The sequence below is a fragment of the Aethalodelphis obliquidens genome, unplaced genomic scaffold, assembly GCF_003676395.1.
Source record: "Aethalodelphis obliquidens isolate GAN/ISIS:26980383/991018 unplaced genomic scaffold, ASM367639v1 scaffold30, whole genome shotgun sequence".
NCBI lineage: Eukaryota > Metazoa > Chordata > Mammalia > Artiodactyla > Delphinidae > Aethalodelphis > Aethalodelphis obliquidens.
This window is the reverse complement of record NW_020837974.1, coordinates 20,772,999-20,787,840: the sequence shown is the minus strand read 5'-3', so window position 1 is coordinate 20,787,840 and position 14,842 is coordinate 20,772,999. Positions and strand designations below refer to the sequence as shown.

General features: G+C 47.2%; 1 protein-coding gene across 1 annotated transcript in view; it reads left to right on the top strand.

Annotated features, from left to right (window-relative positions):
* Window positions 1–9,102, top strand: part of HS3ST2 (heparan sulfate-glucosamine 3-sulfotransferase 2) — a 92,992-nt gene extending 83,890 nt beyond the window's left edge. The window contains exon 2 of the mRNA XM_027125493.1: window positions 7,724–9,102. Within this exon, the coding sequence (XP_026981294.1) occupies window positions 7,724–8,342 (619 nt within the window). The 3' untranslated portion in view covers window positions 8,343–9,102. The remainder of the gene's footprint in view (window positions 1–7,723) is intronic.
* The last annotated feature ends 5,740 nt before the right edge of the window (window positions 9,103–14,842 follow it).

The window sequence follows — 14,842 nt, the reverse complement described above, 5'->3', positions numbered from 1 at the left end:
GGTGAGCAGGTTTAGCAGGTTTAGTTTAGTTTAGTTTTGTTTTGTTTTAACATCTTTATTGGAGTGTAATTGCTTTACAATGGTGTGTTAGTTTCTGCTGTATAACAAAGTGAATCAGCTATAAGTATACATATATCCCCGTATCTCCTACCTCTTGCGTCTCCCTCCCACCCTCCCTATCCCACCCCTCTAGGTTTAGTGTTAAGAACGAGTTTCTTGCAAGAAAGCCTTTCCCCTCCTCTTTCCCTCCTAATTATCCCTCTGGAGACTGCAATTATTTTTTTTCAAGGAGCCTGCTTGCCCAGCTAGGAGCTAATACATCACTGAAGTCCCCCAGGCAGCCAGGCCTTTCAGAACACATACACAGAGTGTACAGATTGAGCAGGAAATGAAATCTTCCAGAGAACCCTATCAGTGATAATCAGGGGTGTACCGGCCCTGCTCAGAGGCCCCGCACAGCACATCCCTCTGTGGACAGTGGAGACACAGAAGCTGTCTCTGTCCCACTGGGTGGGTCAGAAAATGCCATTTCCAGAGAGCCTCAAGCTGACAAGTGAGTGTTTGGATTTTGTGTGTGTGTGTCTTTTTCGGTAAGGGCCGCAGAAGTCTGTGATTAGGGAGAAGATAAAATACGGACTTTCGTGCACACATCTCCACCGGCATACACAAATATGCTTCTTCCTCGTTGTTCCCAGACTTGGGAACCAAAACCTTGCCTTTCTATTTTTTCTCTTCAGCAAATATTGACTGCGCCCCTACTAAGTGCCAGCCATCTCCTAGGTGCTGAGAGCACAGCCATGAACAAGACACACACCAACACTCTCCTTCTGGAACTTCCAGTCCATGGCTCGGGGCAGGGGTGGGCAGAGACATCCGTCAGATAAATATATAACATCTCAGGTAGTAATGAGCGCCATCGTGTTACTTATGAGGGTGCCTTTTATTAAGGCTGTGCTTCCCAAGCTTCTCTGATCGTGAGTCCTGGGGCAGGGGGCTTGTTAAAAATGTAGGCTCCTGGGCTGTACCCCAAACCCACTGAAGCTGAATGTCCTGGGACTCTTTAAGGCGCACCCCCAGGTGATACTCCTGGGCTACCATATTGAAGGCTATGCGGCTAAAGGAACACGCAGCCCCCAGCCATGGTTCTTAGCCCTGGGGGGGCCCACTGGGATCATCTGAGGAGCTTTAAAGTTGCAGGTACCGAGGTCTCCGTGCCCACCCAGAGATTCTTATTTAATTAGTCTGGTGTGGGGTTATTTACATATTTCCAAAGCCCTCCAGGTGGTCCCAGAGTCCAGCTTGACTTCCCCGACTCCTCCTCTCCCAGCCACACTACAGATGACCACAGCCCTGTCCTCTTTCAACATTAGAGGGGGCCTTGGGCAAAGGACAGAGTGCAGATGGCAAAACAGAAATGGCACAAGATGTGTTCCTTTCAATCTCATTTTACCTTCATATATCGGGAGGTGTTTTTTTTTTGGCGGTACACGGGCCTCTCACTGTTGTGGCCTCTCCCGTTGTGGAGCACAGGCTCCGGACGCGCAGGCTCAGCGGCCATGGCTCACGGGCCCAGCCGCTCCGCGGCATGTGGGATCCTCCCGGACCGGGGCACGAACCCGCGTCCCCTGCATCGGCAGGCGGACTCTCAACCGCTGCGCCTCCAGGGAAGCCCTATTGGGAGGTTTTGATTGAAGCAGAGCTTGGATTCCCCTCAGCCTGTGAGCCTGAGCACATGTGGCCATGATGAAGTTTTTAAAATGGCACAGCGATCCCCTCGCCCCAGGACTATCTGCTGGAACCTTCCTCTGCCCAAGGACAGAATGCCAAGAAAAGGCCAAGCTTCATAAGGTAAACACCGGTAACTTCTGAGGACTCGAGGTAACCTCTGAATAGGCACCTACCTTTGATACTGGATCTTTGATCAATTTATTGAGCACCTATGCCATGCCAGGTATTGTGCTAGGAAGGCAAAAACGAACGAGAAACACACCCAAGATGCTGATGACCTGTGGAAATAAATGGATGGATACCTAGTAAATTCTACACAATGGGGTGAGGTCTTAGTAGTTGGATGCAGGAAGTGCCAAGAAATTACAAGAAAGGGTTCACAGAGGATATGACTTTCCTTTGGACTTGGAAAGATGAGTAGACATTTACCAGGGTGAAAGAGACAAGAGAGATGATCAAGAGTCTTAAAAAAAAAAAAAAAAAAAAAAAACTCAGCAAGTGCAAAACATATGAAAGAGCAGGATGTGTTTGGGGAGTGGATTTTGTGTCCAGCATAGTATGAGCATCAGATTGCCAGGAGGTGGCAGGAGATAAATTCTGGAAAGGTAGGCAGCAGCCTTGAGTACCAGGTCAAGGAATGTGGGCTTTCTTCAAAAGAATAACTGATGGTTGACAAGATTGGATTTGCTTGAGAAGGAGTTCCCTGGTGGACACAGACTGCAGAATAAATTGAAAGGGAGACGAGAGTAGAAGCATGGAGGTCAGAGAAAAATCTGTGGTGTGTGAGTGCTGGGGGAGGGGGAGGGGGAAACTTGAGAACTTACAAGAACGACAGACATTAGATGTGAGAAGGGGTCAAAAATGACTCTGACGTTTTTCTGCCTTGTGACTGGATTCACAGTGATATCACCTACACAAACAGGCAAAAGAGAGAAGTAAGCTTGGAAGGAAAATGGGGAGTTCAGTTGTTGAGATGAGGTGTCCACTCCACAGACAGTTGGACGTTCCAGTCCCTAGTGTGGGAAAGTTGGAGCTGCAGTTACAGGCTTGTGAGGAGTCGACAGCTCCTGGGCAGTGCTAATGGCTGGGGAAGGCATGAGGTCATCCAGGAAGATGATATAGAGTAAGAAAAGTGGGAGATAGACTCCTGGGAAGGTTCCCGGTGGTTTGGAGAGAGTTGAGAATGTGAAAAAGGATGAGGGCTTCATTGCATAACTGGATTAGGTTCTTGGCTTCGTGTAACCTCAGACATATTGCTGGAGACTTTACTTGTGCCATGGCTGTGGAAGACTTTGCAGATGTAGATGCAAATAAGGTGCACCTGCCCTCCCTCATGGAGTTTATAATCAAGTAGGGGTGAGCGTAGCTTCCACAGAGAGGAAGCCAAGTTGTGTATGACACGTTGGAGTTCTTGGGTTGCAAACTACAGAAACGGACTCTAACTTAAAGTAGTCCAGAAACAAACAAATTAGAAGGATGTGCAGTAACTCACAGAATACAGAGGAGAGTGGGAAAAGCAGGTCTCAGAAAGGGCAAGAACCCAGAGAGCTGAAGGGATTTGGTAAAAGAAACCGATAGGGAGGCTCTTCCCTGCTCCTGTGTCTGGTTGGAAGATTCAGTCCACTTTCAGTCTTTATGATACATTTTTGTCTTTATGACACAGTTGGCACTAATTAGCCTAACTTCAGTCCTGCACCCTCCTCTTGGGCTGCTAAGATTTTATCTAAAGCAGGAGTGGTGGTTCCTTAAAAAAATCTGGGAGCTGCTACCAGATGTGGTAGAAATTGTTGCTTAGCAGGTTAAAATAACAGATGGGAGGTAAGTCCAAATGACGAGTGCTAGACCATTCTTTCAGTAATTTTTGCAGAGCTACACAGAAAAGGACGCCGAAGCTTAAAAGGGTTACAGGGTGAGAGAAAAGTTCAGCTGTTTGTTAGCAGCTGGAAACAAATCAGCAAAATTTGAACAATGACATGAGGAGGAAAAATGAGCCTTATGGAAAAGCCTAATGGCCCCTTCCCACCACAGAGCAGGGAGGTGTGTGTCCAGATGGTCTCCTTGTACATTATCATCCCACAGGCCTCCTGTGCTCTATTCCAGTGACCGAATGAGAAATAAATATATAGGGGTGTACTCTGGTGGGATAGATTGGAGTACACGTTTGACTCACGATGTGATGACCTTGGTGTCATGTTATTTACAGTCTGGTGTTTGTATCTTCCTTAGTATCTGTAATTTGGTTTTGTAGCTGATATGCCAATTAGGAATTAGAAGGGTGGAACTTCACTTCAGTGCACAGCTGGGGGAATGAAGATCACTGGAATTGGTCAGAATTTCCCAAACTGGTAACAAAAAGGTGTGTCAATTGGTGCTCCTGGCAAAAGTTCACAGCTCCTTGGTCACATAAGCTTTGGAAATGCTGCACCTTCAATTCCTCTCTTGGATGTTCTTTAACGTATTAAAGGATGTTGCAAAGAGGGACTTCCTTAATGGTCCAGTGGTAAAGAACCTGCCTTACAATTCAGGGCACTTGGGTTCGACCCCTGGTCAGGGAACTAAGATCCCACATGCCATGGGGCAACTAAGCCTGTGTGCCACAACTACAGAGCCCATGTGCCCTGTGCACCACAACTAGAGAGAAGCCCGCGTGCCACAACTAGAGAGAAGCCTGCGCACCGCAACAAAAGATCCCGCATGCCTCAGTGAAGATCCTGCATGCTGCAACTAAGACCTGACGCGGCCAAAAATAAATTAAATAAATAATTAAATAATAAATAACTCTTTTTTAAAAAAGGATATTGTGAAGAAATCTGTTTCATGGCTTATCAGGTCAACTTTTTGTGTGCTGATATCAATAACCCCCATGAAGTTTGGAAAGTCCTTAAGTTTAAATGCACTGTCACATATATGTTATTTCATCTACTCTTGTCATAAAGGCCAAACCCTCATTACAATGTATGCCAAGGTCGTAAAATATTACAGGCAGATGTCTAAGAAAATCCAACCAAAGAATTCTATTCAAGTACACCTGTGATTATTTGCCAAGAATGATATCCAACTTAGAAAATGGCCTTCTCAGTATTAATAAATACTCTCAAAGTTTCAAGCCATGAGGGTGCATTATAGACTCTGGGCCTAGAAGCAAATTATCAGTCGTATCAGCTTATCAGCTGCAAAGAGAATTTGAAGATTCAAGGGGATAATGGGTAGATTTGCAGGGAAGGCAGTAGGGGAAGGGATCTGACAGCACAGGTGGGCAGGTGAGCCCTTGCCTACCTTGTCTTCTGAGATTAGTGGGAGGGGTTCAGGATGGATAATAGTCACTTTCAAGGTGAAGGAGAGGAAGACTGAAGGAGTGGAGGGGTGGCAGCTTATCCTTTTCTAGAGTAGTGGGAGACTAGTTGTGTGTTAGGGTGGTGGAGTATGGTTGAGAGTTTATGGTGAGAATTTGGAACACTTACTATGAGGAATGATGGGGGCTCTGTAAAGACAAACATAAAAGATTATTGAGCAGTGTTGAGGGCTCAACTTAAGCTAGAATTAATAAATATATAAAGGAGAAGCAATCCTCTGTCCGGATCAGCAATTTTCTCTACTGCTGTTTGACGACACAAAGACGGAATTAGAAAGGATGAAAAGCTGGCAAGACGCATTATTAGAGATTGGAAGAGCAAGCATTACAAAGAAATTAATGTTGATGATGATGGCGATGGTGGTTAGGGTTAGGGTTAGGGTTAGATGTGAAGATGATGCTATTGAAATGATTGTTCACTGGGTCCAGAGAAGGTTTAGAAGAAAGTGAAATCAAGAATATCACAGATGAATCTGAAGATCGGGTATCAATACAATGAATCCGAAACCGTGGTAAAGGTAGAAAGAAAGAAGGTTGTAGTTTGTGTGTGTATCCTGTGGCCGCCATAACAAATGACCACAAAATGGATGTCTTAAAACAATGGAGATTTATTCCTTCACAGTTTTAGAGGCCAGAATTCTGAAACCAAACTGTCAGCAGGGTTGGTTCCTCCCGGAGGCTCTGAGGAAGAATCTGCTCCGTGCTCCTCTCCTGGCTTCTGGTGGCTGCCGACTGTGCTTGTCATTTCTTCGCTTGTAGACATATCACTACATGCTCTGTCTTCATCATCACATTGCCTCCCTCTCTGTGTATCTCTTCTCTCCTTCTCTTCTTTTCTAAGGATATTCCTTACAAGGAACCCGAATCCAGGATGACCTCATCTTGAGATCCTTAACGTACTTCCATCTGCAAAGACTCTTTTTCCAAATAAGGTCACATTCATAGGTTCTGGGTGGAGGATCACCATTCAACCCACAACATCGTCCTAGAGTGGAACTTCAGTGTGAATCTTTTCAGAATTAGGGCAATTCCGAGGACAAGACCTATGGTATGGCCATGAGAAAGAGTTGCTAAAAGGAAGAGAAAAAGGAGATATTTGGTCAAAGAACTGTAAGACCAGATTACTGAAGAGAGATGACGATAGGGGCTGGGATGAAGAAGACCAGGTACCAGGCGCCTCTATTCCAGAGGACTGTGAAGATGCATTCTGTGGGCGTTGGGAAGCTGTAGTGTTAAGAGTGGGGGAAGGATGCTGTGTTGGTGGTTCTCACCCGTACCTTCACATTAGAATCATCTGAGGAGCTTCAGAAAGGAACCCACCCCCAAATATTTTTAATCAGTTGGTCTAGGATGCGGCTCGACATTTGTGGGTTTTTTTTTTAACTTTCTTGGGTGATCTAATGAACAGCCAGGATTAAGAAAAACTGGTTAAGGGTAAAACACAACCTTCAGAAAGAAGTAGCAGACTTCCCTGGTGGCGCAGTGGTTAAGAATCCACCTGCCAATGCAGGGGACGCGGGTTTGATCCCTGGTTCGGGAAGATCCCACATGTCGCAGAGCAACTAAGCCCGCGCACCGCAACTACTGAGCCTGTGCTCTAAGCCTGTGCTCTAGAGCCTGCGAGCCACAACTACTGAAGTCCGTGCACCTAGAGCCCGTGCTCTGCAACAAGAGAAGCCACCGCAATCAGAAGCCCGCGCACCGCAACTAGACAAAGCCCGCGCCCAGCAACGAAGACCCAATGCAGCCAAAAATAAAAACAAAATTTTTATTTTATTTAAGAAAACTGTAGCGACTGGGAGCCAGAGGTGTTCTCCTTCACAAGGGCCTGAAAGAGACACACCTGAGAAGGAGACATCAGCGTGTCCCACCATCCTCCCTTAAACCTTAAGCAAACCAGGAAATTAAAAAGTAAGGGAGCAAGAGGTTGCAATTAGGGCTTCCGACTGAGGTCCCAACCAGCCTGCAGTTCTGAGCTTCTTCAGTCTTATACCAAGGAGGGAAAGACATCAGAACTCATTTCTAAAACACATGTTATTCCTACAAAGCATGCCTTTCCTCCCCCCAAAAGATTTTCTTAATATATTTAGAGAAGTATCTTTTGCCAGACAATATTCGGTGGCTTCCTTTGTATTTTTTTAATGTGTAATAAACACAATAAAAATTTCAAGCAGCGTAAAACATTACGCAATAAAAACTAATTCTCATTTATCCCCGACCTCCTGGCTCTGCTCCCATTCAAGTCCCCTCCCCAGAAGCAATTACTTTGATTGGTTTCTTGGTATCTTTCCTGAGATAAACAAGTTGTATCTTGCTTTTTTTCATTTAAGCACTAAATCTTGGAAATCATTCCATAAGAGTACACGCAGCTCTACCGAACTCTATTAATCGGCTATTCCATCAATTTATTTATTTCACACTGATGGACATTTAGGTTGGTTCTTGTCTTAAAGCAAACTGTTAAAGACCTAAAAAACAAAGTCAACAAGAGTTAAAGTGGGTTCTTCATCAGATGAGAGCAGGTGAGCCTGAAATGTCCCGTTGGTGAGGGGGCGGGTGCTTCACTAGGGAGCTGGGCGGAAGGAAGTGATCTCCAGGCCCCCAACAGAGCCCCGGCTGATAATGTGCGTTTCTGCCCCGCAGGAGCCTGATGCCCCGGACCCTCGAGAGCCAGATCACGCTGGAGAAGACCCCCAGCTATTTCGTCACTCAAGAGGCCCCTCGCCGGATATTCAACATGTCCCGAGACACCAAGCTGATAGTGGTCGTGCGGAACCCCGTGACCCGCGCCATCTCCGATTACACGCAGACGCTCTCCAAGAAGCCGGACATCCCCACCTTCGAGGGCCTCTCCTTCCGCAACCGCACCCTGGGCCTGGTGGATGTGTCCTGGAACGCCATCCGCATAGGCATGTACGCGCTGCACCTGGAGAGCTGGCTGCGCTACTTCCCGCTGGCCCAGATCCACTTCGTCAGCGGCGAGCGGCTCATCACTGACCCAGCCGGCGAGATGGGGCGGGTCCAGGACTTCCTGGGCATTAAGAGGCTCATCACGGACAAGCACTTCTACTTCAACAAGACCAAAGGATTCCCTTGCTTGAAAAAAACAGAATCGAGCCTCCTGCCTCGATGCCTGGGCAAATCGAAAGGCAGAACTCATGTACAGATCGATCCGGAAGTGATAGACCAGCTCCGGGAATTTTATAGACCTTATAATATTAAATTTTATGAAACTGTTGGGCAGGACTTCAGGTGGGAGTGAGCCATCGAGATGCCAGGGCTCTTCCACTTGTCTCTTCCGCGAGGTTTGCCCTGAGAGCCCTTGACCCTCTTCCCCCAGGGAACCCAGGCTCCAACCCCTGTTCCCATCTCGGATTTCATCATCCTGGAACCCAGGAGCCCAGCTAAGGCCAAGAGACCAGGGGGGTCCCTGACACTAGCCCTCCAGTCTGTCCATGCAAAGCTGATCTGCTTCTGATGTGTCCGGTCAATTCTGAATGGTTTTCCTTCAGCCCTTAAGAGGCCTTGGGAAATTGCTTTAGGAAGAGTGGGAGTGCGTCTTCCAATTATGATACATATTATAAGGGATGATGGTCTGTTGCTATGAACACAGCAATCTGTCCCTGTCACCGTCCACCCCGGAGTGGGTTTGTTAATTTCGAGCGGCATGTACCTCCCCTCTCAGCTTAAGTCTCCGAGCCACCCTGGGTGATGGATGGGGGACCAGCCTCGTCCTCCTGACCTTAGCAGCTCGTGGCGAGATTACAGAGCTGGAAGTGTCCCCCTGGCCACTCCTAGGAGACAGACCCTTTGCTGATGAAATAAACCAGTGAGTTCAAAGCCTGTGGTCTCAACTCTGCTTGAACCGTCTTTGAAAACCGCTCTGTGACTCTCCCTGCTCCCTGTGGGCAAAGGCACATAATTCTGCTGTTACGGGTACTTTCCTCACGCGAGCTTTCATGTTCAGCATGCGACAGAATCACGCTTGTCCATGTGAAATAAATACGGCTCTCTCGTGTCCTCGTGGCTGGGCTTTCTCTGTCAGGCCTGGAGCACGGCGCATTCACCCAGCTCCTCCAAGCAAGATGGGGCTGTGCTGGGGATGGTCTGGGAGGGCAGCGAGGGAAGAAGCAAGGGGGTGGAGGAGGGAGAAGAAGAGGTTCTTGCTGGCAAAGCCTGGGGAGGTCAGTGGGACATCCTCTTTCTGAAACATAGTCTGACGGTGTCAGCTCTCTGTTTAAGCTTTACATCTGAAGTGAAGCCAAACCAGAGGCTGATAGGACATCAGACAAGTTTCTGCTTGGCCAGCATGATGTTTTGAAATAATTTCCAACATTTGAAACTTGGGAGTGTTCATATAAAAATATGGATTTCCAGCTTCTATTTTTAAAATTTTTATTAGAGTATAGTTGATTTACATTGTTGTGTGAGTTTCTGCTGTACAGTAAAGTGAATCAGTTATACGTATACATATAGCCACTCTGTTTACATTCTTTTCCCGTATAGGTCATTACAGAGGATTGAGTAGAGTTCCCTGGGCTATACAGTAGGTCCTTATTAGTTAATTTATTTTATACATAGTAGTGTGTATATGTCAATCCCAATCTCCCAATTTATCCCTCCTCCCCTCCCCCCTGCTCACCATAAATTTGTTTTCTACATCTGTGACTCTATTCCTGTTTTGTAAAAACGTTCATTTGTGCTAGTTTTTTAGATTCCACATATAAGCGATATCATATGATATGTCTTTCTCTGTCTGACTTACTTCAGTCAGTATGACATAGAGACTTGGCCACACTGAGCCTGTGCTCCAGCATGGCGACAATGGCTGTCACCTTTGGATGGGACCTGCCCTCCTCGGTTTTTCAGTTCCCACCTGGCCCCCCTCACCATCTGCCTGACCCTGTAGGCATTTGCGTTCACAGCCCTGCTTTGAGTGTGTACCATGGCCTCAGAATGAAGTCCGAATCCTCCAGCGTGGTGCCCAAGACAACCCCAATGTCGGTTTGGGGATTAGCCACGTCTCCTCCCTCACCCAGCCTTACAGAACTACGTGTCTTTTCTTGATCCTTTTCTGTCTCCATGCCTTGCTTGGAATGCTTTCCCCCATGTGTCTCCAGCTAATGGAAACCCCTGCTCCTGTAAGACTTCACTCAGCTGTCGCTGCCTTGATATTTGTGAAACCTTCCCCAACCAAGCTGAGTTATCCGCTCACTCTTCTGCACTTGGTAGTTTGTATGCATCTCAGTTCCAGCTTTTATCTCACTAGAGTATCATTTGTGTAAATGCCTGTCTTGACCATAGACTGTGAACTCCCTAAGAGTCAAGGTTGTATCTTGCTGGCATGTCGTAGGCACACAGCAAGTGTTTGATGGATGAATGAGTGTGTGGATGGATGTTGGAGGTCTGGTGGCATGGACAGGAATGTCCCATGGAACTGCACTTCTGGGACACTTCCCACGTAGCTCCATAGGACACACAGGCAGCTGGGAAGGATTGCTGAACCTCCAGGGGCCACTTTGCCTTTGTCAGGCATCATGGAAGCTTCCTGAAAATAAGAGTCTGAATTACAAGACTTATAAACATAAGATATTAGCTCTGGGTCTTAGCCCATCTTTCCACCCCAAGCATCTTAGGAGATCCAATGACTGAGAACATGGTACCAAGAATCCAGTTCTGGGAGCCTGCCCCCTCTGGGCATCCCCCATGGGCATGGAGAATGGACACAGAGGCCAATGGGAGCTGCTACCACCCAGAAGCTGAGCCCTGAATCTCTGGTGATCAGAAGAAGGATGAGTTGTATGTGGACATTAATGAATTGCCCTTATAAATTCCCCATCCAGAAGTATTTGGTGTCCTGTGATCCTGGGCCACACCGTGGCCGAGGCTGTATCCAGAGGGTGATGGCATTACATTGGGACACAAAGGAAAAACCCAAGAAAGAGTCAGTGAAATTCGGTTGTTTATCCTGATGAGGGAGAATCCGGTTAGAATTAATGCAGCTTTATTCCCTTGCATTATCAGTATTCACAGACCTCCCAGACTAAGTAGCCTCTAAGTATTAATAAATAGGTCTGAGTCTATTGTAATTAGCATATCAATCATCGTATGCAAATGAAAGACGCTAAAGTACCTTAAAAATCCTAAACGAGTGAAATCAGGTGTATACGTGAGTCTGCTCAGCAACCTCTGATTTTTAATCCAGTGCAAAAGTACCCTTTCTCCCAGCCTGCCCAAGGGCAAACTTGCACAAGTTCCAAATTAGTGTGGTTTAAATAGATGAGGTCTGACTATTCAATCCGAGACAAAAAAGCCTCCTCCGGGCCTGAGTGTGTGTGTGTGTGTGTGTGTGTGTGTGTGAATCGTTTTCCTCTCTCACTCACAGTCCAGGGTGCACGGTGATTCCAAACTACCGGAGAATCAGGTTCCTTCCATCCTGGAGCTCACAGTTCACGATGGCTCATTCCACACTCACCAGCAGGGAGTGTAGAAATCAGTGATCGCCCGAAAGAGAACACGCAGAGCCTCCTGACCCTTCAGGTGTGCCCTGAAGGTGGTTATTGGCTCCGCGAAGCTGGAGGAGGGCTAACTAGAAGCGGGCATCCTATGTGAGTGTTTTATGGGCATACTTGACTTTCTCTGGTGGGTCCTCAGTTAGAAGCAGGGACATAAAAGTAGGACAGCTGGCAGTCATCGAGCAGGTCCTGACCATTCCAGGCCAGTTTCTCCAGGGGTATGGGTCAGAGCTCTGTTGTCATATATGGTCTGGCCGCTTTCCTTTCAAATATTCAGTGTCCTGAGAGCAAAAGGGAGCATGGGCAGAACAAACCTCTGCCAGTCAAGGCTGCAACATCCTTTTTACTCACATGTTCCTCGTGTTGTGAACAGTGCCCCCTAAGCTTGTGCGAGGATAGTGGTACTATTTTCGCTCTCATCACCTTGGGTAGAACTCTTAGATGCGAGGGGAGTAGGGAAATATAATCTGTCATTTTGGTGGCACAGGGCTCGGCTAAAACTGGGGTCTTCTATAGAAGCAGGGGAGAGCAGATATTGGGGGACACCTAGCTGTACGGGGCACAGAACCCTATCCACGCATCAAAGCTTCCAGCTGCGTCTGGATCTCTTGCGTCTGAGTGTCGCTCTGTAAGTGTGTTTCTCTGAGCCTATCCGAAGGTGCCTACACCTGTGTCAGCCTTGCTTTCCCTGCCTCTGTCTAAAGACAATATATCATGGGGAGCCCAGTAGGTCTGAGTTTGAATCCTACCTCTGCTCTTTCCTACCTATATGATCTTGGTCAGACTGTCAACTTCTTAGAGCTAGTTTTATCCTTAGTAAACTGGGACAGAAATTGTACCTATGATAAGGGGTTTGTTGTGAGTCTTAGGTGAGAAAGTATGCGCCTGACACATAGTAGGTGCTCACTTGTATTCCCTTTATTTTCACTTATTTGGTTCCTGGCAGTGGAATCTACCACTCCTGTCAGCTTAGATACACCGCAGCTCTAATAGAACCAAGCTCGTAGCAGTTTCCTCCATCCTATCTCTTCCAATGTGCCTAGGAATTAAGTTACTCTCACAACCCAGGAGCAAGTGGCTGACTCTAAACTGATGAGCTGCAAAGATTTCGGCCCAATAAACTCAATACCCATTACGCCCAGCGTAGCGTGATCATTCACCCTGGTTTTCCCAGGACAGATCCAGTGTATAGCTGATGTCCTGGAGAAATTATTGACACTGCCCCTTCCACACTCAGCAGGGCCCCAGTTTGGGTGGTGAATTCCCTGGTGTCCTTATTGCCCCCAGGCCAAAATTGTCCCAGTGTTCTGCTCCTGCTGGCCTAGACCCTGGGTCCAGTCTTCTTCTAGGTTTTCTTTGGTTCTGACCGTTTGCCATACCTACTACTCTGATCTTACCCTGAACTCCAAAAGCAGTTTATTCTTCCTAAAGAGCTGATCCTCGAGATAGTATGGCTGGCTCCTTCTCATCGTCCAGTTCTCAGCTCAAATATCTACCTAGAGTTGTCCTCCCTTCCCCCTGTCATTCTCAGTCTTGTGATTCTGTTTTCCTTCCATTATGGACTTACTGCTATCTGGCATTATATGTGAGTTTACTGGTTGATACCTTTCTCCCCCCTGGGTCTGGAAGCTCCAGGAAAGAAGAGACCATGTCCATCTTCCTCAGCACAGTGCCCAGGGTACAGTAGGTACTTAATTATTATGTGAGTAAATGAATGAACTACTGGGGCTCTGTACCCTGAACGCATAACCCCACTGCTTACCCCAAGAAAGGATGCTGTCCATAGCTCTACCTTCTGCCTGGGATCTCTTAGGTCTCTTGGGGTCTTTACTGCCATTATTAGCCTATACAGCACCATTGTGAGGGTTAGGAAAAGGCACTCCCTCTTGGCGGATAAATAGAAAGGGTGCCCCTTTGGTACGCACACAGCCTTTGGGGGACACACTATAGCAAACAGAGTGCAGGTTGGACATCAGCCTCCACGCCCCCTGCCACTCCCAGCTGACATCTTTGTGTAGGGCACAGACGGCACCATCACGCGTGGCAGTCCTGACGGCCATTCCTCCCATTCACTGAGATTCCCTGGCCCTGAATGCACCTGAAAGTAGCACTGAGACATCCAGGATGCTTTCTGTCCTCCCAGCTTCCTGCCCTGTCTTTGAGGCGCTCCTCCATCCCCACTGGTGTCGTGATGAGTAGTGGCTCCCCACACTCCACATTCAGTCCCTCTGGTCTGTGCACACGTGTCTGAGGATGCATGCTTACGTGTGGGTTTGTGTCTTCTCGTATGTGTGTGTCTGTCTCTTTCCTATATCCTCATACACACTTATTAACACTCAAAACTAGTCAACGTTTACTGAGTGTTTGCAAAAGGAGAGTATGGAGGTCACAACAGACAACCTTTGTTGAATGCTTTTTCTGTGTCGGCTGCTGGGCTTTCCATATCTTATCAACCCTACAAAGCAAGTCCTATTTCAAAGTCCAGTGAACACAGGGCAGATGGGTGTGGTGGCTACGAACATGGGCTGCCTGAGTTCTGACTCTGGGATCTTGGGCCAGTTATTTTATGCTCTCTGTGCCTCAGTTTCCTCATCTGTAAAACAGCGGTGCTAGTAACAGTGCCAACATCATAGTGGCTTTATGAGGATTAGACAAGTTAATCCGTGTGGAGTTGAGAATCACATTCAAAAGTGGTCATTGATATTACCCCTATTTTTGAGGTGAGGAAACAGAGGCTGAAACAAGTGGAGAAATCAAGTTCACACAAGTAGCAGAGCCAGGATCCAGACCAGGCGTTCCTCTCAAGGTCACACCCCCTCCCCCTTTTTTAACCTCTTTATTGGAGTATAATTGCTTTACAATGGTGTGTTAGTTTCTGCTGTATAACAAGGTGAATCAACTATACGTATACATATATCCCCATATCCCCTCCCTCTTGCGTCTCCCTCCCACCCTCCCTATCCCACCCCTCTAGGTGGTCACAAAACACCAAGTTGATCTCCCCATGCGATGCAGCTGCTTCCCACTAGCTAGCTATTTTACATCTGGTAGTGTATATATGTCCATGCCACTCTCTCAATTAGTCCCAGCTTTCCCTTCCCCCTCCCTATGTCCTCAAGTCCATTCTCTACGTCTGCGTCTTTATTCCTGCTCTGCCCCTAGGTTCATCAGTACCATTTTTTTAGACTCTATGTATATGTGTGAGCATACGGTATTTGTTTTTCTCTTTCTAACTTACTTAACTCTG